At 39.3% G+C, this 26454-nt stretch overlaps 1 protein-coding gene across 1 annotated transcript in view; it reads left to right on the top strand.

The window, feature by feature from the left end:
- Window positions 1-26454, top strand: part of NRP1 (neuropilin 1) — a 110905-nt gene that overhangs the window by 41674 nt on the left and 42777 nt on the right. Inside the window, exons 3-6 of the mRNA XM_075705343.1 lie at window positions 4400-4581; window positions 9278-9505; window positions 17138-17293; window positions 19398-19564. Of these exons, the coding sequence (XP_075561458.1) occupies window positions 4400-4581; window positions 9278-9505; window positions 17138-17293; window positions 19398-19564 (733 nt within the window). The remainder of the gene's footprint in view (window positions 1-4399; window positions 4582-9277; window positions 9506-17137; window positions 17294-19397; window positions 19565-26454) is intronic.

Genomic DNA, 26454 nt, shown 5'->3' on the forward strand with positions numbered 1-26454 from the left:
CAGAGATGTGGCAAATCTTTTCATTCTAACAGGTGAATAACCAAAATACTCATAACCACCCTATAGATGCCTATCATAGTAGGCTGCAGAAAAATATGGCATATTCAGATGTAAATTATAGTTGTATAGGCTTCACCGATTGTTTTATAAGGTAAAATGGCAAATACTTAGATTTAAGCTGAGTTCTGCATATGTCTTGGGAAGAATTTTTTTTAGGCAAAAGGCATAAGATCTCACTGCCCTAATAACAGGAAAATGTGTAGAAGCGGAGCGTAGCTTGGCAGAGTGTCTGGCTTCAGCAGCAGGCAGGGCTTTCCAGCACTTCCACTTCACTTTCTGCAGTACAAGGTGCTGCAGTGCACTTCAGGGGTCGACAGCATGTTCAGTACTGAAACCAGACGTAAGCACTGTTATCACCTAGTAGAAACTGGAAATAGAAAATTCACCAAAATCTGTATTCTGCAGCTGTTTATGTTTTTCATTGCCCAGTGCTCATTTTATAGGTATTGCTTGGCCTTTTCCTTGAACCTATAACTTACACTTTCCAAAAAAAGAGCAAGTTTTTTGCAATTCCTTCAAGAATTTGTGGAGGAATTCTAGATTCCCTCATCTTTCCAATGGGAATCTGTCCCAGACATTGTTTCCATAAAATTAGGACCGTCTAGTAATGGCATGTTCGGGTACCAGCTGGGAGGAGCAAGGTCAGCATGCAAGCTCTGCAGTGCATTTTAGCAGGCTCCCACCTGAGAGCCATGCACAGTCCTTGCACACCACAGAAAGCAAGCAAAACCAGGATATCCAGAAAGACCCAGACAAGCAAAAAGGGAATGCTTTTTGCATCATGGCATAGTGGTTCCATTAACATATCTGCTGATTACCCCCTCTTCTGGGCAGGCATCTCCTGTTTTCGCACATGAACTCGTGCTCTTGTCTTTCACCTGAAACTATACTCAATGGTTAGCGCCATGTTTATATTTACATCTCTGTGCCATAAACCCTAAAGGACTATAACATTACAAGAAATATTTGCCACACCATTGGCAGCAGTAACTGAGCGAAGAATTGCCAAGTGGGAAATCCAAATTTGCAAACTCAGTATTCTGGGCTGCATGCCAAGACTGTCTGGGCGCTGCAGAGGTGACAAATTCAGTCTCCTCACAGGGATGCCAATGTGCCAACTGCATCCCTGGCACAGCATCTTCTCCTGACAAACTTATGGAGATGAACTGCTACCAAGTCCAGAGGGAGATGCAAGCTGCTTTCTGAGCTTCCTTGGCAGCAACTCCATTTTCAAGTTGTGACTGTACTTTCTCCTATTTACAAGAACAGTTGTTTGTGATACACTATGGTCTCTGGTAGGATTTTGAAAAGTGCAAAAATGACAGCAGGACATTGGTTTCCAAGTATAAACTAGTAAAATCCAGAGTAATTTCATTTCCCTAAGAAAAAAAAAGACATAGATACTCACTTAGAGCAGCCCAGATATCAGATGTTGCTGCCAGTGTGGAGAATCCAAATCCATTTGTTAGCTGCCAAGTGAAAGACATGATCCTTAGAATATGAAGGTTGTAGGGCTGATCTTTAAAGTTTCCCCTTTTCAAATCGCACTTCATACCTATTGTCTTACAGCGAAACTTCTTTTCTGTCTGTTAGTAATTTTTCAAAGTGAAAGAAAAAAAATGAAAAATCCTCCAGTCCTCCACAGGGCTGCATGACCTATAACTTGCAAAGTCCATTAGAAGACAGCCTTTTAGTAACCAAAATGTGTCATTTACAATTGTACAGCAGCCAGAAAGAGCACCATAAATTACAATTCTGTCACTGTAAGGGACAATGGAAAGGTGTGGGCCGGCTATTGCTATAAAGGAAGAAACCTAGGAGAGTGATAGTATTTAATTTGATTTTCTTTTTTGCCAAATTTACTTCTTATAATAGCAAAATTGGTACTTACAGGTTCATTATTTTCTTGGCTGTATACAAAAGACTTAGCAAGACTATAGAAGATTTTATTTTTAAGGTGTAGCAGAATAAAGATACTGAACTCAAACCTTTTGGGTTTTTTTTTCTTCTTTATACATGAAGTAAAAAAGCATGTAAAAATTTGCTTAGCATTTTTAGTTAAAATTGTTCATATCATTTACTAATTCAGAAATATTGATATTCATTTGAAAAATTATCTACTGTTGAGTCTTGAGCAATGAATGGTGTCTGGGAAACTGGTGAAATAATGTCATCATGGAGAGAAGAGCAAAGACTGTCACACAGATGCTGTGGTTTTGTGTGGTTCCTCTTGCTCTTTAACGAGCAGTTAATTATTCAGAGAAAGGTTGTCTTGTTAAAAATTCTCAACATTCATTTTTTCCCTAAAGTATAAAAACTAGCAGCCTGCATTCCTGAGTACTTCCAATAGGTTTTGCAGGGAACCTAAAGCTGGTATTCTTAAGGATATTTCTAAAGGGGAAAAAAACCGCAAAGAAAAACAATTCTGAAGTCTTTTTACAACTCTCCTCCCAACTTCCAAATCCTGTTATACATATATCATATAGAAATGACAGAAAGAACAGAAGTCTAATTTTAAAAAAATGCAGGCTACTTAAAGTATTTGTAAAATTATCTCAGAAATGAACATTTCCGCTTTGTATTTCCACCAATCTGAAATGGGACAGCGAAGCTAACTAGCAGAGCAATTGCTACTAGAAAAATCAAATACATAAGAGGAAATGCAGTTAACACAATATTTCACATATGTTAATGCTTACAGTTCCATCAGTGTCAGCTTTATTTTCTACTTGATATACACCAAAGCTGGCACACAATTTTAACTGATGAGGTAATGTCATTTTCAATTTAAGGAGCCTTAGGCCGTCCACTTTAACTAGTGATATCATCTTTGCAGTTGTCTCGTGGGGCTTCATGTAAACATAAGTAATGTGCCCTGGACAGTTTGGAGCAGCGTTGTTAAAAATGACATTGGTCATCATGAAGACATTTTTTTCCTTTGATCTCTTTAAAAATGTCAGACACACTTTATTGTCCTGTCATTTTTAGCTCTTCCTTGTATATTAATATGCTGGGAACATTTCAGTGAACATAACAGTAGAATAAAGGTCTAAACAAATTAATGGCAACATTTTAATGTCACTCACAGTAGGATAATGAAAAGTAAATGAGATTGTCTGGCTAACAGCAACTTGTTAAATAAAACGGCAGCACAGCTGAGACACAAAGGCGCAGGGGCAGAGAAAAGCCTTTCGCTGCAGTCCGAAAGAGGCCCAGAGCACAACCCGGGCTCCAAGTGCCACCACCTTTTAGGAAAAGATTAAGCTGATTCCACAAATTGTGTCTGCTCCTCCTTCCCGTCCAGGGTTGAGTGAAATCATCTGCTAATAAAACTTAAAACCAGACCTGTCTCCGCACCTGCAGTTTCTGCCTCTCTGAGACTCCCATTCTCATTTGTATTCTCTCAGCTGGCTCAGTGCACCAAGCTGCTGGGCTCTCCTCAGCCCCCTGAAACCAAATCCGCCAGACCAAGCCCTACGTATTGGCATCTCTGGTGACAGGGCTGAGGAACCCTGACACGACTGTTGCTCCCAGGCAAACTTTTACCACCAATCATTACTGCGTATTATCTAACTCGTCTTATCAAGTCCTTAAGAATCAAGCAAGTAACCAGGGACGGATTTAGCCCAGACTGTTCAGTAATCACATGCTGTACAAGCATGAATATTATAACGTGCACTTCTTGCTTCAAATACCTAAGCAAAGATGATTTATAGTGAAACAAGTTTTGTTGGAGAAAAACCAAGTGTCATGACTGACGTGGATTTTGTGAATTGCTCCAAACTATTTGTCCAGCTAACAAGGCAAATAACAGATTTCTCTACCACTGATCTGAACAAAATCTAATGTTTAGGGATTTATTTATTATTCTGTGGACATATGTTTGGAGGACAGCATATGGAAATCAAAGTATTGTTCATAAAGAGCTCCAGCCAAAAAGACATTTTTGAATTCATAACAGAACTTCACAGTTTGAAAAGAATGCTATGCATTATGTATTGATAACAACACTACACAGACAAAAGAACACAATTTAATAATACAGAATTGTGCTCATGAGATTTCCTTTTTTTTTTGTTAATTGGTTACTTTAGCTGACATTGTCTGCAAGCATAATGGACACCATTCTTCCTAATAGTTCCGTGTTGCCAGATGATGTCTACAGACATAATGTAGTCCATTTTAATTATTTCATTTTGCTTACATCTTTCAGCATAATGCATTTTCCAAGCAAGCTAGCATTTTTCTTGATTATCTATGTTGTGTTATGGTTTCTAAATTAATTAGGTCTCCTTCTTTCCTGGAAGTTAAAAGTTTCTTCCTTCCATTTATCTACCAGGTATGATTATGTTGAAGTGATTGATGGAGATAATGCTGAAGGACGCTTATGGGGAAAGTACTGTGGAAAAATTGCTCCCCCTCCTTTAGTGTCTTCGGGACCATATCTTTTTATTAAATTTGTTTCCGACTATGAGACACACGGAGCAGGATTTTCTATACGTTACGAAGTTTTCAAGAGAGGTGAGAAACAATTCATTGTTATATAGCTCATAACCTGTGTTTTTTACTTTCATCAAAAAGTTCGCCATAGTTCTTTGGGATGTGGGGAATACATGAAAATGCTTGAAAGACAAAATTGTATTACCCTTGTCATTCCAAGGTGGGGCATGTATTCAATGGGTGTAAATCATTGTGAATCCAATGGGTCAACTGTATCTGAGGATTGACTCCTCTGGGTGTAATGTGATAGTCTTCATCAGCTGTTTCTTTCAACCTTCTTAAAACCATTAGCTTTCTTCCTTTTTCTTTCCTTTTTTTTTGTTTTTTTTTTTGTGGTAATAATTGCTGTATGATTTACAATGTTACTGCCTTAACAGCACTGTAACCTTCTGAGTCCCTGACTCATTTTGGTTAGTGTTTTGCTCTGCATTCCCAGGATATGGCTGTGGGTTCAGAAAGGATCAGAGTACACATGGGCAGCAGATGATGTTGCTGTTGTTTTTGCAAATCATGTTTGGGAGGTAAAGGAGAGGAGAAGCTCACACTGTTCACAGGCATGTCTTGCTGGATGTTTGTGCCAGGAGTTCAGTGCCAGTGAGCACAGATAGCTGTATGGGGTACAGAGAAAGCCCAGAGAAACAAACAGTCCGGGATTAACCAGACCTATAGACAGTCCCTCTTTGATAACTCTCTTTCTGAGTCAACAGCTAGAAGGGGAGTAAGATCTTTTTTTATGGCATAGACCTTCCCTATAGCTGGATGGAGATAAATAATCCATATATTCCATGCCTGGAGAATAGAGGACCAAAACTCATAATAAAGACAATAAGCTTAACTTTATAGAAAAAGGTATTGACTTCAACATCAATGTTTAGGGTCATATTCACAAAAGCAGCTCAAAACTCCAAATTTCCAATACACACCACTCCCAGAAAGTGCCCCATCTTCAGAACCAGTTCAAGTCCCTTTTATGCACCTAAACCAGAGCCAGATTTTCAGCTGTGTTCAGCACAGGCGCTTGGTGGCAGCTGTACTGTTAATGATGAGAAGCACAGTAGTGAAGTCTCTTTTCTATTGCATGCTATTGCTGCTCTGCACAGTGTTAATTGGGGCCACAGACCTCTTGTTCGCCATCTTCCCTGTCTGTAAATCCACTCTTGGCTCCCAGAAATTCTTTTGGTGACCTTCAGGGTCACATTTTTTGAAAGAACTCAGCATCCAAATGACACCAAGCTTTCCTGAAAAAAAGAAATCTCTATTTATTTTCATGTCTTCAGGAGGCTAAACTCCTGAAACCGTGTCATGAAGTTTCTCAGTGCTTATATATACAGTACCATCTTTCATGAAGAACAAGGCTGAAACACAAGAAGTGAAAGAATGACCTGTGAAACAATTTATTTTAGCAACTGAGCGTTTTAAAAAAAAAAGCTTTTCTTTATTTCCTAATAGTGTAGTGGCAACTCAGAGCTCTGACAGGAATGTTGTGTTTATTTCCTGGTGTGGTCATTTACATCTCTCAGTGATACACATCAACCATGTTAAGATGGCATTATGAATGTGATTTTACACGCACAGAAGTCAGGAAACTCAAAATTATGGCTCCCAGAGCAACTTTAACTCTAGTTCATTCCACATAAACTGTATATTAAGGCAAGAAAGTTATCACCAGGTACAGTGTTAGAAATGCTGCGTGTACACAAAGGATACAAGTTATAGTTGCTGTGGGAACACAGCTCTTTTTAACTTTTGAATTAATGCATATATGCTATTCCAAATGTACATTTTAATTTCTGTTCCAAGTAAAGCTGACCAGTTTACCCTGTTACGCAGGTGAAGCTCAGTTGCTCACACCAGAATAATACGCTTCATTTTAGCATATTCACAACTTAGCTCATCATTTCCCAGGTATGAGAAGTATTAAAATGATCCCAAGCCCAAGGTCCTGTGGTGCTGAGCTGAAGGCTGAGCTGCATTACAGCACACAGTATATTTTTGCCCATTATTCCTGTCAGACCACCCTTAGTTTTCAAAAAGAAAAACTGCATTATGCTACCTTCCTAAGCTGAATTCTAAACTTGATGCTTAAAATGCCACACCCCATGGAAATTGTAAGGAGAGACCAGCACACATAATGACTGTGATAAATGTAGTATGGGCTTTGAGAGTAGGAGCTGCTTTTAATTCTCATCCAGGTCCTTAGCCAGAAAGACACTGAAAAAGTTGAATTCCAGACTAAAACATGAAACCCATATTGCCCAACATTTAGCCCATTTGAAATGTTCATCTTTTTGGCTCCGTCAGCCAGCCTATCTTAGGATGAATGAGTAGCCTATTCACTAGAAGAGGATCTACATGGTTCACATTCAACATTCCTAACTTTACTCAACTAAATTTACGGTGTAAACTGAAAGAAAAGACAGTGTCAACCAGGAAGGCAAATTTTTTTCTGGCTCAGCGACACCTACAGAAAGCAAGTGAAATTATCTCCAGTGTCTTCTCTTTCTTTGCTCTCTCTTTTGGCTCCTCTCTCTCTTTCCTTCAGCTCATCTCTCTTCCTTTATTTCATACACATGCACACATGTAATTTTTTGACCTCAGAAGTATCTATTTTGTCCAGGCTCTGCTAGAGCCTCTTCTGCCAGTTTTCCATGAACATCGCCCCATGGAGTTCTTCGTAGCTTCAGTGTTGATTTAATTCCTGGAGTTCCTTCACAGTGTCAGTAAAGGGTCAAAATCTGTGGAGGGCATTTTAGTGAGGCAGCTCTTCTGAAAACAGTTTTTGTTTCTTGCACCAGATTGACTTGAACATGTTTAAAATAAAGCAAGCTGGTATTGAGATACCATGTGTGAGTGTAAGGAGCCTGACAATTGTGCACTCACAGAGCCAGGATCTGGGTGTATTTAATAAAGCAATAATGATTCTGGCTTACATTTTATATTGCATCTTTTATTGGATTCCAAGAGGAGCACAGAGCACTTGATGCTATGAATGGCATAGCAAAGCTATTTTATCCCGGAACAGCAGCTACTGGTGGGAGTGAGGAGCAACAACCAGAATATAGCCCTCCCATACATGACACGGAGACAAGGGAATGACAGGGAGAGAAGAGAAATATCCAACTAATGTGTAAGGGGGCGATTTCATTATAGGCAAAATGTAATTTCCCAAATTGGAATGGGTCAGGTTACATGAGCATTAATATCTACATCTTCCAAAATACGCCATGAAGTGCTCTGAATATTGATGTGATAGCTCAAGCATTTCCTAGCAGTGTCTGTTGAAGGACAAAAATACCTGAACAGACTAAATTCATTCAGAACTCTCTTTTGCATGCTGAATTTAGCTGGGAGGTGGCCAAATCTGTGGGGGGTAATATGTTTGGCACATTCGCAAGGAAAACATTTTCTATGGTGAAATAAGAGTATTCATATATGCAACAAGCCAGACTGTTTTCCTTCAATGATCTGTGTTAAGCATTGGAAATCCTCTAAGGCTCCTGACTACAGTCTCTAAGGATGCTGGGCATCCTCATCCAAATTGAAACATCACACACACTCATCCTCCAGCACAACCTGTTGCAACCAAACTCTGTCGCCTGTGTCCTGCCTATACTCCATGTCTGAAGAGCTTCATCTGAGTCATCCTACCCAAACTTCCCAGGTCAGCTGCTATCCACCAATGCTGAAATCCTGTAAATCACTTTCCATTAAATTGGGAGTGTCAAAAGTCAGAGAGAGAGGGGTACCTATGCTGACCTTGTGGGAGGATGTGTGGGCAGTGCCTGCGGCTGGCTCTGAGCACACCTGCAGATGTGGGATCCACAGAGGGGGTTCCTGAGGGACCTAAATAAAGGAGAAATGCTATCTGTCAACAAGAGAGGGACTCCAGTTTTAGTCCCCTGTATTCACAAAGGCAAATCCAGTGATCTGGCCTTTTATATCTTTGCATCTTTACTGCCACTTCCCTGCTCAACCAAGAGCAGTGTTTGGAGCATCCCATTATGCCATGGTGGGGACATTGGGGAAAGCTGGTGTGTCAACATTGACATTAGGTGACTTCTAGCAACACTGCCTGTAATCACACAGTTTATCATGCCTGCACTAACAGCAACATTTTACTGGTGCACCTGTGTCAACACCACTCAGAATGAGTCATTCACCCTTGGTACATGTACGAATTACCTTTCACATTTAGTTTGTCAAGGAGGCATAGGTCACATCTGGCAGAGTTACTGCGTCAGTGCTCCAGGAATCTGAAACCACTACTCCCTCTACTGAATTCACTCACCCGCTTTCGTAAAAAATTCTATTTCACCAATAAAAGCCTGTCAGCCGTAAGATTTAAAGATTTGAGCTTGAAGGGGCTATAATTATTTCTCTAGGGCCCTGTCGAGATTTCTGCAGCTTACACTTTCATTGTTCCCACATGACTTTGTATTTGTCATAATTTTTTCTAGAGCTGGTACAAGTTTTCATATTGTTCCATACAAATTGAAAATTTGAGATCAGACAGTATATGCGAATTGCGCTTTAAAACCTGACTATCAATAATAGGAACAAGCTGGCTGAATGATTAATACAGCGATTAAAATGAGGTGTTTCATTGAAAAGCCACCTTTGCTGCTGGAGAGACAATACAACCTAATTTGTTTTCCAGCTAACTACTTTGCTTAGTAGCATAGTGTTAACCCAGGTGATTTTTCTCTTTCTCTTACAGGACCTGAATGTTCCAGAAACTTCACTTCGTCAAGTGGAGTGATAAAGTCCCCTGGATTCCCTGAAAAATATCCCAATAGCCTTGAATGCACTTATATTATCTTTGCACCAAAGATGTCAGAGATTATACTGGAATTTGAAAGCTTTGAGCTAGAACCTGATTCAAATACTCCAGGGGGAGCGTTCTGTCGCTATGACCGATTGGAAATCTGGGATGGATTCCCTGATGGTAAGAGAAAAATGGACTGTGATATACATAACCATTACTCCAAAGTGGGCTGCAGAAGGCATATTCTCATTTTTTTAAATGTCATAGTAGAGAGGTCCTTGCTTGATTTATGTGAAACGAGTTGAATTAAAGAGAAATGGGGAAAATGCTCTGTAAATTCATTCAGTAAAGCATATCACAGTGTGAATGATTTTTTTTTATGAAATATGTTTAATTTTGAACAGTTGGCTTAGGGGAAACTTCTAATTTTAGAGGGAATATGTGATGGAACTCCTACGCTAAAATAAATTAAATATGAAGCCTTATAATGGGTCCCCAAACTTTCACAGCTAACACATGAGTATTGTCCAGAAATTTCCAAAAACTTGCACAAACTGGACTTCAGGTACTAACCTTCCAGCTTGAGGAGGAACCGGGTTACAGACCAGCTGTCAAAGCAGAGAATTTCTTTGCCAGAGAAAACATGGTGTCCGTACAATTGAAATCATAGTGACTAAATGATTACTCAGGTCAGTAAACAGTCATTGAGTTATTCATTCAGGTAGCTTCGGTGACCGGGCACTGCAGGGTTCCTCCCCTATAGTGCACTCTCTTCCAGCAGTATAAGCAAATCCAAAGGTTTTATCTTCATTTGTTAATTTATAATCTCTGATTAGCTGGGCACATGTGTCAGGGTGGGCGTGTTGGGTACCCTTCTGGAACTTACTTCTCTGCCATCTCAGTAATTTTCCACACTTGACCTTCTGCAAATTCACTAAGTGCATAGCTAGATATTAGCTAAGTCTATAGAGCCAGTGAGCCCTCATTTCACACTCCACCCAGTGCCATATCCCTGTTTTACACCGAGACTGATGAACAAAATAGCTGCATGATTTCTCTGTTTTTTTCATATGCGGCAACGGGTCCACAAGATCCAAGTCCCCTCTAGGTAGGGCAGCCATGTACCAGTTCTCCAAGGACCCCAACTTCATAGGCTGCAGCTCCAGTCTAAAAAGGACTGTTCAAGCTGAATGCCTAAACTTTGGGGTGCCCAAATGCCTATATGAATTGTGCAAAGAGCTATGTAAAACTGATTGTGATGCCCTTTTCACTGTTTCTGTGTATGGCATTAGCTGATGAAGAGAAGCACCTTGATGCTGTCCTTTTTCTTCTTAATTTTGTAACATGTAGCAAAATTCAGTGACTGAGGATTTATGTTGTTTGTGTTGGGTACTAATTACAGCTATTTCAGTTTTCCACTGGTGTGATAACCCATATTAATAGATATTTTCTTTGCTTTTATGAACAGCAGTGGCAGTTTCTACAAACTGCTAATCCTACATTAATATTTCATTTAAATGAAAACATATAACTTAAGGAACATATTTTAATAACACATTTAAACTTGCCTGTTTTCCTAGATAAATCCCCAATATAATTTTAATTAAAGCTTTTATTGATGCTGTAGTAAACAGGTGTGTGCTTTTTAACGTATATTTGTTTTTCCTTTTTGTTTTATGCTTGATGGGTTTATCATGGCTCTTTTCAATCTACTCCAATAAATAGTGAAGAAAGACCCATAACAGTAGCTGAAAGACTATTTAGTATTTCATGCCTCAGTTAGGAAAACAGTATTGTAACACTACAATAATGATGTCTGGAACATTTAATAATAGGTTTATGTGTATATAGGCCAAATCTTTCCAAGCTGCATTCCTACAGAACTTGCATTTAAACTGACATGTGAAAAGATGATCCAATCAATTAATTTATGTGTAATATTACCAAAAAGAAATGCATTATTGTTAGTGTCAGAGGGTTTCAAAGTGATAATTTCCTGGTTCAAGAAAGTGACTGAGCTATACTGAAGAGCAATTAACAACAGGCATGATCAGCCTTCCAGTTCCCTCACAAACTGTCTAAACCCAAAATGATCCTGACATCCAATAAGGGTGTTTACATGTTTGTAAATATGCAACTGAATTTGTAGACTAGAAACAAACATTTCCTTAGATACAAACTATTGGACGTTGCGGTAGTTGTAGGGAAATATTTGCTGCATCATTTCACTGTCAGATGATCCTTAGCCAGCAGTCAGTCTTTCTTGTTTAACTTAACACAATAAAGGCAAAGAGGACATGATTGCTTCTCAATAAATACATCACAGGATTAATTCCTTGGAAAGAAGAACTATTACAACCGAAGAGCAAAGCTGACACAGGAAGCCACTGGTATGACGTGGCCATAAACTGAAGATAGAAATTAGATGTTTCTAGATATCAAAAAGAGAGTAGCCAGATAACCTTGCACAAAAAAAAAAAAAAAAAAAAAAAAGGAAGGCAAAATAAATTGAATTTGCATCCACATGGAAGTAGTAAGTTTCTGAAAAATATTAGACAGTATGGTTGCCTTTGATGAAGGGAGGCTCATCCAGGGTGAGTCATTCAGCCATTTGTCCATTTCCCTTTAGTCCATGAAAAAATATGCTGGAAGTTACATCTACACTATGAACCAAAACAGGGCCAAGACATGGTTGTGTGTACTTCTTAATTGATGGCATACTCTCTTGCACAATTTTAGCCCACCTCAGTTTGCACTTTTCCAAGCAATTGCTAAGCACAGTTTGGAGGACAGAGAAAGCAGGGAGTCATTCCCAACAGGCATGTTGGACACGGCCATCCTGCTTCAGAGGGAATAGGCCCATGGGAGCGAGCTGTGTCTGGTCCCAGGAACAGTCCCTGGCCACTGACTGCAGGTCCAGAGGGTTGTCCCTGGCCTGTTCTATTTGTTGATACAGACATAGCCATAAAAAAGGAAACTATTTTGCTTTGTTGTACTGCATTGCTGCTCACATGCCCAGTTGTGTTAGAAGTTAAAGCCCCCGTTGCACTACACTGATATAAACATGAAGTAGAAGGATTTTTTTAAATGTTTCGAAAAAAGTATATCCTTCAGTTCAAATGCCCTGCTCCACAGCAACACAGCTGTGGTTTGCCAGGATGATGGCAGTTTTTAATAGGACACACAGAATAGTTTGATGGAAAATATCTGTGGCTCTAACCAGGGCAGAATTAGATGGACAGCCCCCTGAACATGCTGATGTCACCCAACTCTGGGAACCAGGCATCAATGTTTGAGCCAGGAGGCACTGTCAGTCTTCCCATTCTCAGCAGAGAACAGCACCCCGCTCTGATTTGTCTCCAGCATCTACTTTAGGGCAGTTAATGGAGCTCCGGAGGTACTTATCTCATTGACTGTACTGGGAGCTATGGATGACTAACTCAGATGTGAACTTCAGATACCTAAGTTAGAGCAGATGAAACCCACCATAAGTGGAAAATGTTTTCACTGTAGAGTTTGATCAGCTACAGTCACTGGAGATCAGCAGGAAATGAATTTGCTGTTTTCGACAGTTGTGATTTTTTTTTCTTTCTTCCCCCAAAAAAGAAAAAAAAAAAAGAGAAATGTTCTCTTAAACAAATTTTCACAATGATGTTTAAAAGGATATGTCAAAATCAGTATGCGTCCTTTACATTTTGCTTCTACGTAATTGCCATTTTTCTGATGGAAAACAATTTACTGTTAGACAATTTGCCAGCAACTATAACAGTCATTCACAAAGACATTAATCCTGAAATGCTCTGTCACAATCATAGAGTCCTCGGCCTACCTGGTTGTCCTTTTAGTGGATTGAATCCGGCAAGTGCTGAGTACTTGCGTCCTGATTCTGCAAAACATATTCTTATCTCTGAAGCATGTGAGCAGTTAGATTGACTTCAGAAGGAATTCACCAAGGACACTTACAGATCTGAAGTTAAACACTGGTGTAAGTGTTTTGCTGGTTCAGTAGGGGAATGGTAGGCATTCAGGAATGCCTCAAACCTGGCATTTTCTTTCTGCATAACTGCATGCCAAGGGCATCCTTTGGTCTCTTTAAAACAAAGCAATAAGTGAAATCCTATTGCAGAATGTTTGAGAACTACAGGTACATGTTGCAAATATTGTGCAGAAAAGGGACCGTGGTTTGAAGGAGATAACACGTGGAGTTGGAGCAGGAGAGTGAGTAGATCACAGAATAGAAATATGTTATTTTGCATGAATAAACTAGACACCAAAAATGCCTTTGCCCAAGGCACAAATATACCTCAGCCAGCCTCGACTGAGAACAGTCCATTGATGACTTTGAAGAAAAATAGCCCACTCAAAACCAGGACCAGCTTAAGTGATGAATTGCCCGTATTCATCATGCAGCTCTCTTTGAAGCTCTATAGACTGTCTACTAGGGGCTCAAAAGTAATTTAAAGAAGTTTACATATGGTTTGAGAACCACAGGCTAAGCATTGCTGCTTCAGTCAATACCACAAGAGCTTCCACTGAATTACAGAGCAAAACAGAATGCTTTACTTCAGTCATTAACATCAGTGCAAATGAAGGTTGCTATTAATCTAGGTGTGTTTCTCCTCTGTTGCGGTTCTTTCTACACTCTTGTGAGAAGCTGTTAAGATAGAAAAGAATACACAAGCTCAGTGTAGGTGACTACTGGACTGTGGGGATGGGATTCATTTTTCAATTATTTTCTCTTTAGGATCCTAAATTGTGCCCAAGTGTTTTGTCAATAACAATCATACTGCTGTGAAAATACTGTCCACAGCACACCAGCATACTTTTAAAGACCAGCTTTAAAATTCAGGAAAATGGCTACTTAACATAACATTTCTTTTATTATTTTAAAAGTCTGATACACCATTTTTCCTTGCTTGTGTTTTGTTGGGGTCTTTTTAACTGAATTCAAAAAGCTAAGATTTCAACTGGATGGGCACATGTGTATTTCAGTAAGTCTCAAAATTTCCTGATACTGATACTCTTTGTCCAGAAGGGCAAGCAGTAGAAAAGAAGAATTAGTAAGGGTAAGGTTTCAGTTTAGTCTTAGACCACCAGCCATATTCTATACATTCCACACTCAGATCCTGTAAACCTTCAAACATATGTATTACGAATAATCAAGGTTTTATTCAAATTCTAGAATTAGACTCTGCATCTTGGGAAAAACTTGCAAAACAGGTTTCTTACTTGCCTCTCCATCTTTTAACCTGAAAGTGACTCAGTTTTCCACTTTATCATACTATGCCAGTGGAAAGAGGAGCCAAGGTCCCAGAAATAGCTACAGCATGTGCAGTCAAATGAAGTAGCTGGCTCACCGAAATGCATCTGTTCTGTGGGTAATATAGAAGTGCCTTGACTGAGGCCATTTCCAAGTGACTCGTATTTGGAGTCGGCCTTCCTAGGGAATGCTGACAAAGTGACATGATGGGCTGTGTGTAGATGCTGCAAAGAGATTTACTGAGCCTAAAGACTTTTCAGCACCTGCCACCCTAAAATTCCCATTTGGAACTGCATATGGTCTATTATGAAAGCCCATCTCAGTTCGTAAGGAAGGGTCAGGAAGATGGTTAAAAAAAAGCAGTGGCATAGTCTACCTAAGCAGATAGCAGTATCATCCCCTGAATGATTGCTCCGGTGGTGTTCCCCACACAGCATTTATTTCATGTGGTGACTCACATGAAACATCTGATAATTTATTGTCATTTGAAAGTTTTCGAGAGTTGAAGGAAAAAAGGAGAACTTTGTGTTAGCTATTTATGTAAGAAGAATAAAAATATTTCATCCAGTTCTGTTTGGATCAATACCATATTAGCTCAGAAGGCTAAGGTTTATAAGTTGTGCAAAAAAATTCAAAATCGCTTTGTGTCGTATTCTGCAAGTTTTTAGCTCTTGCATCTACACAGCTAGCAAAGGGAATACTACTGCAATAGCAGGGCCAATCTGTAGAAGACTGAAATGCAGAATCACTAAATATGTCTTAAAAGTTATAAACCAATGAGTCATGGGGAATCTTAAAGCCTGTCCGCTTTAAACAAAGTTCTCTTCTGTTTGTCATTTCAAAGAGGCTTCCCTGCAGGAAATGGGAGGAGGGAGGCTCAGAGTGCCATAACATGGTGGCCTTATCCTCCTTGTTTTCTTGCAGTTCAGAGCAACATCAGCACCTATAATGTTGAAAGGCCATCACGGGAAAGAGCAGGATCAGAGCTGTTTGCACATAGAAAATTGCAAAGAAAAAAAAAAACAAAACTGCAGTCATTGGAGTGGAGGCATTACTTTGTGTTTTTAAAAAGCCACTAATGGTAACTGTCTAAACCAACTTTCTCACTCTAAATAATAAAACTGTAAAGCTTTAATGATTTCTAGGATGAGGAAGAATTCAACTCATATCCTCTACAGGGTGTTTCATTCTATCAGTACTGCACTGAACAACCCTGGTGGAAAAGGGCTGAACTGGCAGGTATTTTAAATGCCATGGGATTGCCAAGGCAACTGAAGACTAACTATGGCCAGAATATGGGTAGAAAAGCACATGCTGGCAGCTAGAGCTATAACACCGGAGGTCCCTCTTTCTGGCAACTCTAGGCCCTTACAGAAATGTGTAGTTTCATAATAAAGTTATTCCAAGCTGGAATGGTTTTACTTGTTGGAAAATGCCAATAAATTACCACAAAATTATGTTAGCTGAGGATTTTCTTTGAACTGTGAATAATTAGGATATATAAACATTTTATATTTTAAACTGAAAGTGAAATGGACTTCCTAGAGAAATGGGAAGGTGTTAATTTAAGCCTGGAAAATCAGTGGTGTAAGCATCAGAATGACATCTTACAATAATTTTCATGATTGACTCCATGGATGGGGTTTAGCATTATCTTTTCTTATTGTTTGTAAGCACAGATGTACCACTATTCAACAGCCTAGGGACCTATCTGTAGGGAATGCTCAAGTGCTAGAAGGCCACATATGTTGGTTGTAAATGGAGTAGCTTAATTAAGGAAAAAGATTATCTCACTGCATGGGAAATCCAGAAAAATACAGGAACTGGTTTATACATTATTAACACTGAGAGAGATCATGTATGCGTGTATGTGTGTGTGTTCGGTGACATGGAGATATATTTAAGAAATCCTTGCTCTTTTGAAAGGATTAAGATTTTCCTCTTGAATTCTTTTACAGTGTTCTGTAATATTGAGCATATGGGCAAAAGATCCATGAGGGTGTGCTGAAAGCCTAAATAGGAGGGGATAAAGAGTCATTGGTCATAGCCTCAATATGAGTGCAAAAATGTTTTTCTATGTTTGCTATAAAATTAACAGATTATCTGCAGTCTTGAGCATAAAACCTGGAAGGTGCTGTTTGAACTCCTATTCCCAGAGCATCTTGTAGACTGGGTGGCCAAATCAGGCCATTCAGATGTTCTTGTCATAAGTAGGTGCTTCAATCACACTTCAGAAAATATTTTTGGTATTTTGTACAGGTAACATTGTGCATCGTTGCCCTCTCTGCACACTTTAAAGGACACTTTTTTAAATCCCTGTTCTTTACATTTTCAGAGGTTTATGGAGTGCTATGCGGAACATTTTAGAAGTAAGATTACTAGGGTAGGATAAGCAATTTGTTATTCACCGCTAAGTTATTGATGAAATTGTGATTTTGAACTGTTGTAGAGGTTCACTGTTTCCTGCTGAGGGACTCTCTTTAGGAGGCTATTGTAGTGGCATCTATTGTAGTAGAACTGGTAGTTTACTATTATGTCCTCTCTCTTTGCAGTTGGCCCGCACATAGGGCGTTATTGCGGGCAGAACAACCCAGGACGTGTCCGGTCTTCAACAGGGATTCTTTCAATGGTATTTTACACTGACAGTGCAATAGCAAAAGAGGGATTCTCAGCAAACTACAGCGTGTCGCAGAGCAGTGTATCAGAAGGTCAGTATTTATCTACCCCACAGAGCTTCTTGGAAAATATTCTCTGTTATGTCTTCTTGCACACCAGGTGTTGCGTGAAACTTTAAAGAAACCTTAAATAAATAAGATGGTGGGGAAGGGTTGGTTCTGTTTTCCTTTTTTCTTTTTTTTTCTTTTTTTTTTTTTTTTAAAGAACAGCTGCCCTTTGAAAAGCAGTGCAAGAAGCAGAATTCGCCTTACAGTTTTATTCTGCAGTATTGCCAGGAAGTTGGGATAATTATTGTGAAAAACTGTGCTGACCAAGGAAACGCAGGAATGCAAAGCAATTGAACACTTGCATTAAAACAATGAAACATGAACAATGAATGCACTATCCAAAGCCTTCTTTTATTACATGGAATAAGCTTTGATGATCAATTTCTTGAATAAAAAGAACCCATTTAATACATGTGTTCCTGTTAAACCATTTCATAAGCTATCTAAGCTTTGTTCTCTGTCTCGTATTTTTTTTCCCAGTTGCGTCGTTTTCATGCTTACCCTTTGGACAAAGAATGAAACAAAGTGAGGGAGACGCAGGAAAATAACAGGCTGTGTTACACCATGTCCTTGCAGATTTCCTTGCTTTGCTCAATGATGAAACACACACTTTAAATCAAACTCCCTCTCCTTTCTGTGGCTTACTGAGTTTTGAGCAGATTCACCCAGATTTGATGTACTTGTTTAGTCAAAGAAGGAACAAAAGAAAAAAGAGTAAACTTAAATTACCCCGTTACTCCCCACCTCTCCTCTGCCCCTTGCCTCTTTAATAGCTTTCTCGTATCTGCATAGGCAGGAAGAGGGAATGGGACATACCCCAGCCTCTGTGGATGGGAAGCATCCTCCCATCCATAAGTTTGATAGTTCAGTTATGAGGCACCCTAACTACAACTGCTATAAGGTACCCTGTTAGCATTTCTGAATATAAGGGTTTGGATTCCAGGTAGAAATTTTTAAACCTTTTTTTTTTTTTTTTTCCAGAATATTTTAATTTTCATTGAAAAATCAGAGCTTTGCTTATTAAAAACTCATTTTTCCAACCATAGATTTTGAAACCTTCAGCTCAGCACTTAAGCCTCTGTTAGAGATATGTCAGCTCCAGAGAGGGTGTGATAAAAAGGAGTGTGTACCCAAATGTCAGGGCCTCCACTTCACACACTGGTATTTTACTTTAAACTGATAATGAAGGAATGAATTACAGTAATATACCATGAAGTCCCTGAACAGAAGCGTACATACATGTTATTTTCTCCTGCCCTTGCAATGGGGTTGGTAAACCTCTGAGAGAGGGGTGCATGAGCAGTGGGGTGTGAGGATCCATCTAAAGCCACCTGCCTCTTTTGCTTTGGTGGGGGTTGGAGCCTTTATTTTTGAAGAGTGAGGGAAGAATTCAGTGTCCATGCCCTATCAGCCTTTGAACTCACTATAGTGACTGGGTTGTCAATTGGTTCTAAATTGTCTTGGTAATTTTTGTGTCAACAAGAAGAGATTGGATGGAGATGACAAACTCATTTAAAATACAGCATGTTATAGAAGAGGCGGTAATTCCCTTGGGTCAATACTCTTCTGGCCTGGATTCAAATTTTGTTGATCTGTTTCTTTCCATTGTCCAGGATCAAAAGTGAATGGCTAGAATTTTAATAATATTTTTAAAACATTTCATACTTTTGTACTTGAGTAAATAGTTTTAAAATAAAATTATTTTATACAGTCATCTGGTTTGTCTTTCCTGGCTTTGTGCATAATTATGAGTTGAACATACATTGTTTTATATTATGAATCCACAGAAGTGCCTGTGCTACCCTAGAAAAAGAGAATTCTATTGTCCTATATTGAAATGGCTACAATGCTGGCTAAAAATATTTGTATAGCATTATTATTGCAGGAATTGCCATGGCAACTCAAATGACAGTATTAAGAATGACACCATAAGCCCAGTACTGCCTCACTTAAAGTTGCTAAAGAATTCAAAGTCTCATAAAAATAAATTCTTTAGATATTCATATTCAAAGCAGGGAAACGTTCTCATTATTCGAAGTCTAAATCAAAAAGCTGACCATAATAATGGTGGTAATTTATTTTTCTTCAGATTTCCAGTGCATGGAACCACTAGGTATGGAGTCAGGAGAAATTCACTCTGATCAAATCACCGTCTCCTCCCAGTACAGCGCTATCTGGTCTTCAGAAAGGTCCCGGCTAAATTACCCTGAGAACGGATGGACCCCAGGAGAAGACTCTATCAGAGAATGGATACAGGTAAAAAGATAACGTTTTAAAGATATTAATAATAATACTCTGGAGTTTATTGAATGTGGAGAATGCAAAAGAAAGAAAGAAAAAAAAACACAGTAAAGTACTACATAATCTAAGAATCATTGCAAGTGAATGGCTCGCATTCCCTATTAGACACACAAAAAAAGACTGACTCCCAAAGGTATAAAATAGAAAAGGTCAGGAAGATTAATTCTTCTGCTTCCCACGTCTATTGTTTTTTCAGTCTTCTGGGCACAAATAACAGAGATTTTGGTTTAGTGGAAAAGTCAATATTAGTTTAACATGCACTTAAAGTGGAATGTCCCCGTGAACTGAGCATGTGCTATGTCTCTAGCTGATTACAGTTAAGCATTAATACGACATGGTGTTTTCATGCACTCATATTTCACCTCAGAAGACCTATGTCCCTTCTAGAATATGTTACATATGAAATGAGTTTAGTAATCTCTGTCTAGTGACTATTCTTCCATGTCCTTAAACACAACATTCGTTAGCAAGGTTGGCCACCTTGGCTTTGCTCTGTTAATGCAGGAGAAATCCTGCAAACATTTGACCCCACGAAGAGATTCCTTGCGTTCAGTTAGTCTACTTAGGCTTGTTGTTTGCTATTTGTCATCAGGTCCATAGCTGAATGGCACATGGTTCCTGAACAGGTTAGAATTATTCATATGAATTATATATAGTATACAAATAATCTATACTAGCAGGCAGTTATTAATATCATTAGGTGAAAAAAACTACTGACTTGTCTCAATTGTAGGTTGACTTAGACTTCTTAGTTATGATCTAGATTCTATTTCTGTTGGCAAAAGCTAAGAGAAAGGCTTGAGCATATTAGATCAATATTTCTAATATTGAAAATGTGTTCATATATTTGAAACATTCCTCCTGCTTCTGTTGTTTTCTATAGGAAATTACTAACTGGCATATAAAAACAATGCCTTATTAGCCATCCATACGAATGTTCACATTGATGTTTCCTGTGGGGTTTGCTGTCTGCAAGAAAGCTTAAAAACATGTTGAGTAGTAGTTAGTAAAGGGAAGAAAGAGAGGGAAATCTTTCATTTCTGATCCTTTGCACACAATGGGACTCTCAGGTGTCCTGCTTAGGGGCCCCTACACATCCTGAGCTCTTGGCAAATTGGTAATCATGTATGATGGACCTAATCAGATTTCAGAGTGGCAAAAAAAATCTGTTGATCCTTTTTCCTTACTTAGGAATAAATGTTAAAATCTCCCCAGCCTTATCTAAGTGCAAGGCTTGTTATTAATCAATGCCACTTGCAGTCCATGGAATGCACATGTGAAAAGGGTGGAATACATCAGAATCAAATTCCATGTGTTTCATCTGGTCAGAGGGTCGCCACTTTTTCTTTATTTCCTTCTTTTCTGCTGTCACTTACGTATTTATGACTGGATAATCAAAACAAGAGAGCTAGTCAAATCTCATTCATGTGTTCTGTGTGCTTATTAACTTTATTAAGTTATGATGACTACATACATACATATATAGCTTAATCCCTTCACTTAGAACTAGATCTTTCTGAGAAAAAGTTTCAAAGGACCTTTTTTAGCCATTAGCTTTTTTAATAACAAACACATAACAGAATCCAAGCTACTCTGGGGTTTATGCTTAAAACAGCTCAAGGTACCTCAGGCCTCCTGCCTGTGAATTTCTCAGCCTCCTTTACCTTCTGCCATAAACCAGGGTGCTCAGGGGCTGAAACAACCACTGAGCATAATTTTTACCAGCTTTATGCTGCCTCCAGCTACCACATCAGCCAAGAAGTTGGTGGTTATTTGTATGCTGTACTGCTCACGCCACAGCCCTCACCTACTTCATGCAGCCCCTGGTTTGGAAAAGGCAGCAAGAACCATTTCCCTGAGCAGTCTAGCCGTAGGGCGTCTGCTCCACTGCCCAGGGCCCATGTAGAGGGACTGGCACCCCAAGGTAGACTTCCTGACGGAGCAACTAGGCTGTAGCAGCCTCCGCTGCAGAGCTGGTCTTGTTTGCAAGACTGAGCCTACAAAGTCTTGCTTGAAGATTCATTGCATTGAATAGGCATGCTTAACACTTGTTGCAGAAGAACTGTTAATAGTTTCTACCACTCAAACTATGTAGCAAAAGCAACCGAGCTAGTTTGGAGATTGAGTATGCCAACCCCTGGCTTTTCACAAGGTACAATAGTTTAACTCATCTTTGGTTCCATTTGTGTCAGGAGGATATTAATTCTTATACTTATTTATTATGGTTTAATTCAATACTAACATTGCTAATCCAAACTTCCAAATGTGTTCTAAATGCTTTCCTGTTAAACTTAATTGACAATCTTGAGACAGGTGCTAAGCGCTTCAGACCATCAGGCACCTCAATAACAGGGTCTTTGCCCATGTGAACTGCCATCTTCTACAAGGGCTTGATGCCATTGGCAGCAAGCACATGTTGCAAGTTTGTATCTGGGTAAAATATTGAAATCCCATGTTTCCTTTGTACAAATATCCCAAGGAACAGATGTTCATCTCCATAAGAGTTTGCAGGCAAACAACCAAGGACATGCAACTAATCAAATACTCTGAAATTACCCGCTGAAAAAAATCATAATATTTTATAAAAGGAGGAAGACACTTCTATATGAAGGACTGAGGTCACTTTGTTCTGTTTTGTTCTGTATGCGATTGTAAACTAGTCATTTATTTGAAGTATTTGCTTTTGTGCAGTACAGCGTAAATGGATTTTTGTTGCATAGTGCAAGAACTCTAGAAAATATTTAACAGCAAAAAACAGGCTGAAGGATATAGCAATGCTTAACTTGGAACTTTTAAAGTGAAAATTTATGCCTATATGCCCTTGTCTGAGAGACAAAGATTTTGCTTATATCACTATTCATTAATCTTTTCACGATTGCAGGTTTCCATACCTGCACACACACTACAGCTGGTTAAGTAGTGATGTCTGCCTTCCAAGTGCTAATATGCATATGCAACTAGAGCATATATATGAGATATGTACAAGCATACATGGGCGAAGCAGCTTGAAAATTTAGCTCCAAATACTAATTTCCTTAGTGTATCATTTTTTTTTATAGGGGAAATATTATAGTTCTCCTTTCCCTTCCTTTCACCCCTCCCTTCAAGGTTAATGTTTTTGCTAAGACAAAAGAAACAGAAAACCTCAGTTAAGTATCACCAAAGGGAGATTGGTATCTATAGAGGACGTCTAGAGGGCATGCGATATGATTGTCTCCTTTGAGGTGTTGACGTCTTTTGGACCATTTGGCTGAAAAGAATAAGGAAAATAGTGTTGGCTTGTTCTTAGTAATGGATTTGCATGAATTCCATCTGTGGATGTGGAACCCATTCTTTGCTGGAAAAACTAGATTGCTCCTTAGTGGCTGACAAGGTACTAATTCCAGAGTTCGTCTGAATGCAGCCTGCTTACCAGGCTCTGCTAAGTGAAAGCTGTCTGTCTGTTCCTTTCCTTAGTTGTTTTGAAATAAATGTCAAAGCTTAGATTCAAAATATCCATAGCACAGTCACACCATTAAGTCTGCACAGTACTTTCTCCATTTTGTTTTTACCTTCAAACACACTTCTTAAAATTGCTTGACTAACTTGAGATTTGGAGTGACTCCATAATCAGAAACAGAGTCACTCCAGATTGAATTTCTTCTTTAAAAACACATTAATAAAGTCTGTGGATTTTCTAATATGAATGGAATAAAGATACGCAAAAGGCAAGGGCTGCCAAAAATAAGTATGAAGTTAGTTTATTGTCGTATGTGATGTTATTAGCTCCTCAACCTTAAGCTCAGTCTACTTGTTTATTACACTTATGTTTCACACACTCGACTGCCCTTCAGTGTGAAATAGCATAATTTAAAATAAAAAATAAAAACAGCCCTTTAATTTAATCAAGAGCAGGGAACCGCCATTGCAACATAAGTCATTGTCCCTCATTAACGTATCCTTTCACAGGAAAAATAGTATAGTGTTTCCATTTCTGTAATCTGAACAACAAACATGTTAATAGGTATCAATTACCAGCCAGTTTCAGTACTTAGAACCAGTAGAGAAGGCCAGTGTGAGGGTTTCACATCTGGTTTTAGTGAAACTGTTCCTGTCTGTGGTATTTAAAATTTAAAGAACTCCTGTTATTGTGCAATTGGGAATCCTAGGGGAGTACAATGTTAATGAAATCCATAACATGCAGGGATTTTATGATTGCATTTTCAAGGCATTCCTTCAAAAGGGACAACTGATTTCTGCCATGGCAGCAGTAATTGTGTTTTTACAGAGTAGATTTAATGTTCGCATTTAAGAACAGCAGTTACGTTTACACTCATCTGAAAAAGTAACATGCAAAATCTTTATATTTAGGGAACTTTTTGCATCTTATTTTTGAAGCCTTTGAGCAGAAGCCATGGGCCGCCATGCATGGCAAGCCCTTGCACCTCAGGGACGCCCCAATGGGTCGTGGCCAGCAGCCCCCCAGGGCAGCACAGAGGTGGGGGGAGGCCCAGGAGGAGCCCCTGGCTAGGTAGGTGCCGTCAGCTAAAGATACTTGAGACCCACGTGTGTGTGGTTTTGAAAGGAGACTGATTGCCTATTACCAGGGTCACTGGGAACCTGTGCTGTCATCAATCCTCATAATGGTGTGGGTTTTCAAACCCGCAAGGAGCAACACCTTCTGGGTACTTTTACTGCAGAATCTGTATGTTTTCTATCAAAATGTTTCTTCTAATGCATATAACACAAATCTTTACACTCCCACCAAGCTGGATGATAGTTTCTGGGTGGCACAATTTTTCTCTCATCCTGTAATACCAAGCGAGACCTCCAGCTTTGCCAGAAAGCAAAGCATGTTTGTTAATAACACAAGATTTTCAGTTCATATTATGGCTGGGGTTGGACACAACCATAAATCCGGCTTTAAGAATCCTAGAATCAGATCAAAACTTTGCAGCCATAAAACAAAAAGCACTACTCTGGTATAAACACACTCTGCCAGTTCAAATTCGTTCAAAAAAGGTTAACAGGGCTTAACATAGATAGACATTCTACTCTAGATTGGGTATTATCTGTCATTCTGCAGCTGACATACGGGTATATGCTAAGATGAACTCCTTGTTGTGTGTTCTGGCTTATATGGCATAAATGGCTAATCCAGCCCAAACTTGTACTGCTGGGTTTTTCAGCAGGACACAGATCTGGTGTCATGTGGAAACAGCTGGAGTCAGAGGTTGGCATCAGGAGCAGGTCTGGTCGCTCCCTCTGCCCTCTGCCTGCCCGTCTCCACCTTGTCCCCCACCCATCCCTACAACTCTGTAGGGTACTTTTCTAGACCTCTAGATTGGCCAGCCCTAGCAATATCAGCTGATGTGGTACAAAATTCTCCCTCTGCACCTTGCAACATTTAGGGATCTGGAGAAAGGCCAGAGAGAGGTAAGAATAGGCCTCCTCAAAAAGCAACCTGGGAGATCCCCCTCGCCTCCACTGATTGAAATATCAGTTGTTTATTTAACACTAACTCTCCCATGCAAGGAAAATACACTTCCATTGATTTAAAACGCTTCTGTGTATACACTACTTCCCCAGAATGAGAGGGACCTCTGAGGTGGAATTTTCCTTCCACATTTGTCTTCATTCCTTTACATTTGCACAAATCTACGCTCCTTATTATTTGCTCCTTTGTAAGCGAAACCCAGAAGCATGCATCGCTGATATGAACTAGTATATAGATTAGTACAGATTTATTCCTGTAGCACTTCTGAAAATAGTTGCAGTTCATCATTTGGTGTCTTGACCTTTCATCTGTGTCATAGCTTATTTCCTTATCAGGTATTCACTTAAAAATATAGTCAGTATTTATATATGCTGCCACACAGCACATTTGTTTCATGAACAGGTTTATTCTTACATCAGGCAGCTGTTTAGGTTGACTTTACTGAGCAGGCTTATCTAAATATTTCGCATGAAAGCTCAAGGAAGTGCAAGTCAACAATGCCTGTTATTTTTATTCTTATTATTTCTGTTTATTATGGAGTTTGATATTGCAGCAAAGTGCATCATATTACTGCATAGAATAATATGAAACCTGGGAAACCTCAGCCTCCCAGTTCTCCTAGCCTTTGAAGGACTGCCTGAGAGGTGAAGTTCAGAGGCTTTGTGGCAGGGCTTGCCCATCATTAGGGAGCACACTGACATGAAAGCACAAAAACCATCAGTCTTTTGTCTTCTCCACCACTTTAGAATACAAGTCATGTATTTGGTTCATGTCATTTTACAGTTCGTAACTGCACTCCAGAAATTACAAAAAGCAGAGTTAGCTTTGTGTGGAAAAGTGTTACAGTTATCTTACATCTTAACATACTTTGCACATGGGCAAAGAATGACAAAAGAATATTCCTTTCTGGAAATCACAGCCGGTACAGACTGTGACACAGCGCAGAACCAGGGTTAATTGACCCAGCAGGATACATTTGTACCTTTATTTACTGTGACATGGGAATAAATGGTAGAGTTTCACAAAGGCAAGTACTGAAATTAGACAAGAGGGAGAGGGAGAAATAAAAGGGCCCTACAAAGTATGAAGGTTTTTTTTGATTATTCAAAGTGCTTTAAGAGCTATTTTAGTACCAGAAAGTTCCCAGCCATAGATTTATCACACTGGGGAGGCTGAAGGGATGCTCAGAGAACTGCGCAAAACTGTTGGCAGCCTTATTGCCAGAAGTGCAGGTGCAAAATGCAGTTTAGAAGAAAATCCTCTCTACCTCCCTCTGACATGTTTCAGCATCAGCCCTAATGCAGAGGGGAGTCCTGCGTGGCTTCGAGCAATCCTGCGTGCAACATATGGAGGAGCAGCAGAAGCAGAG

Source organism: Pelecanus crispus, chromosome 2, assembly GCF_030463565.1.
Source record: "Pelecanus crispus isolate bPelCri1 chromosome 2, bPelCri1.pri, whole genome shotgun sequence".
NCBI classification, from domain to species: Eukaryota; Metazoa; Chordata; class Aves; order Pelecaniformes; family Pelecanidae; genus Pelecanus; species Pelecanus crispus.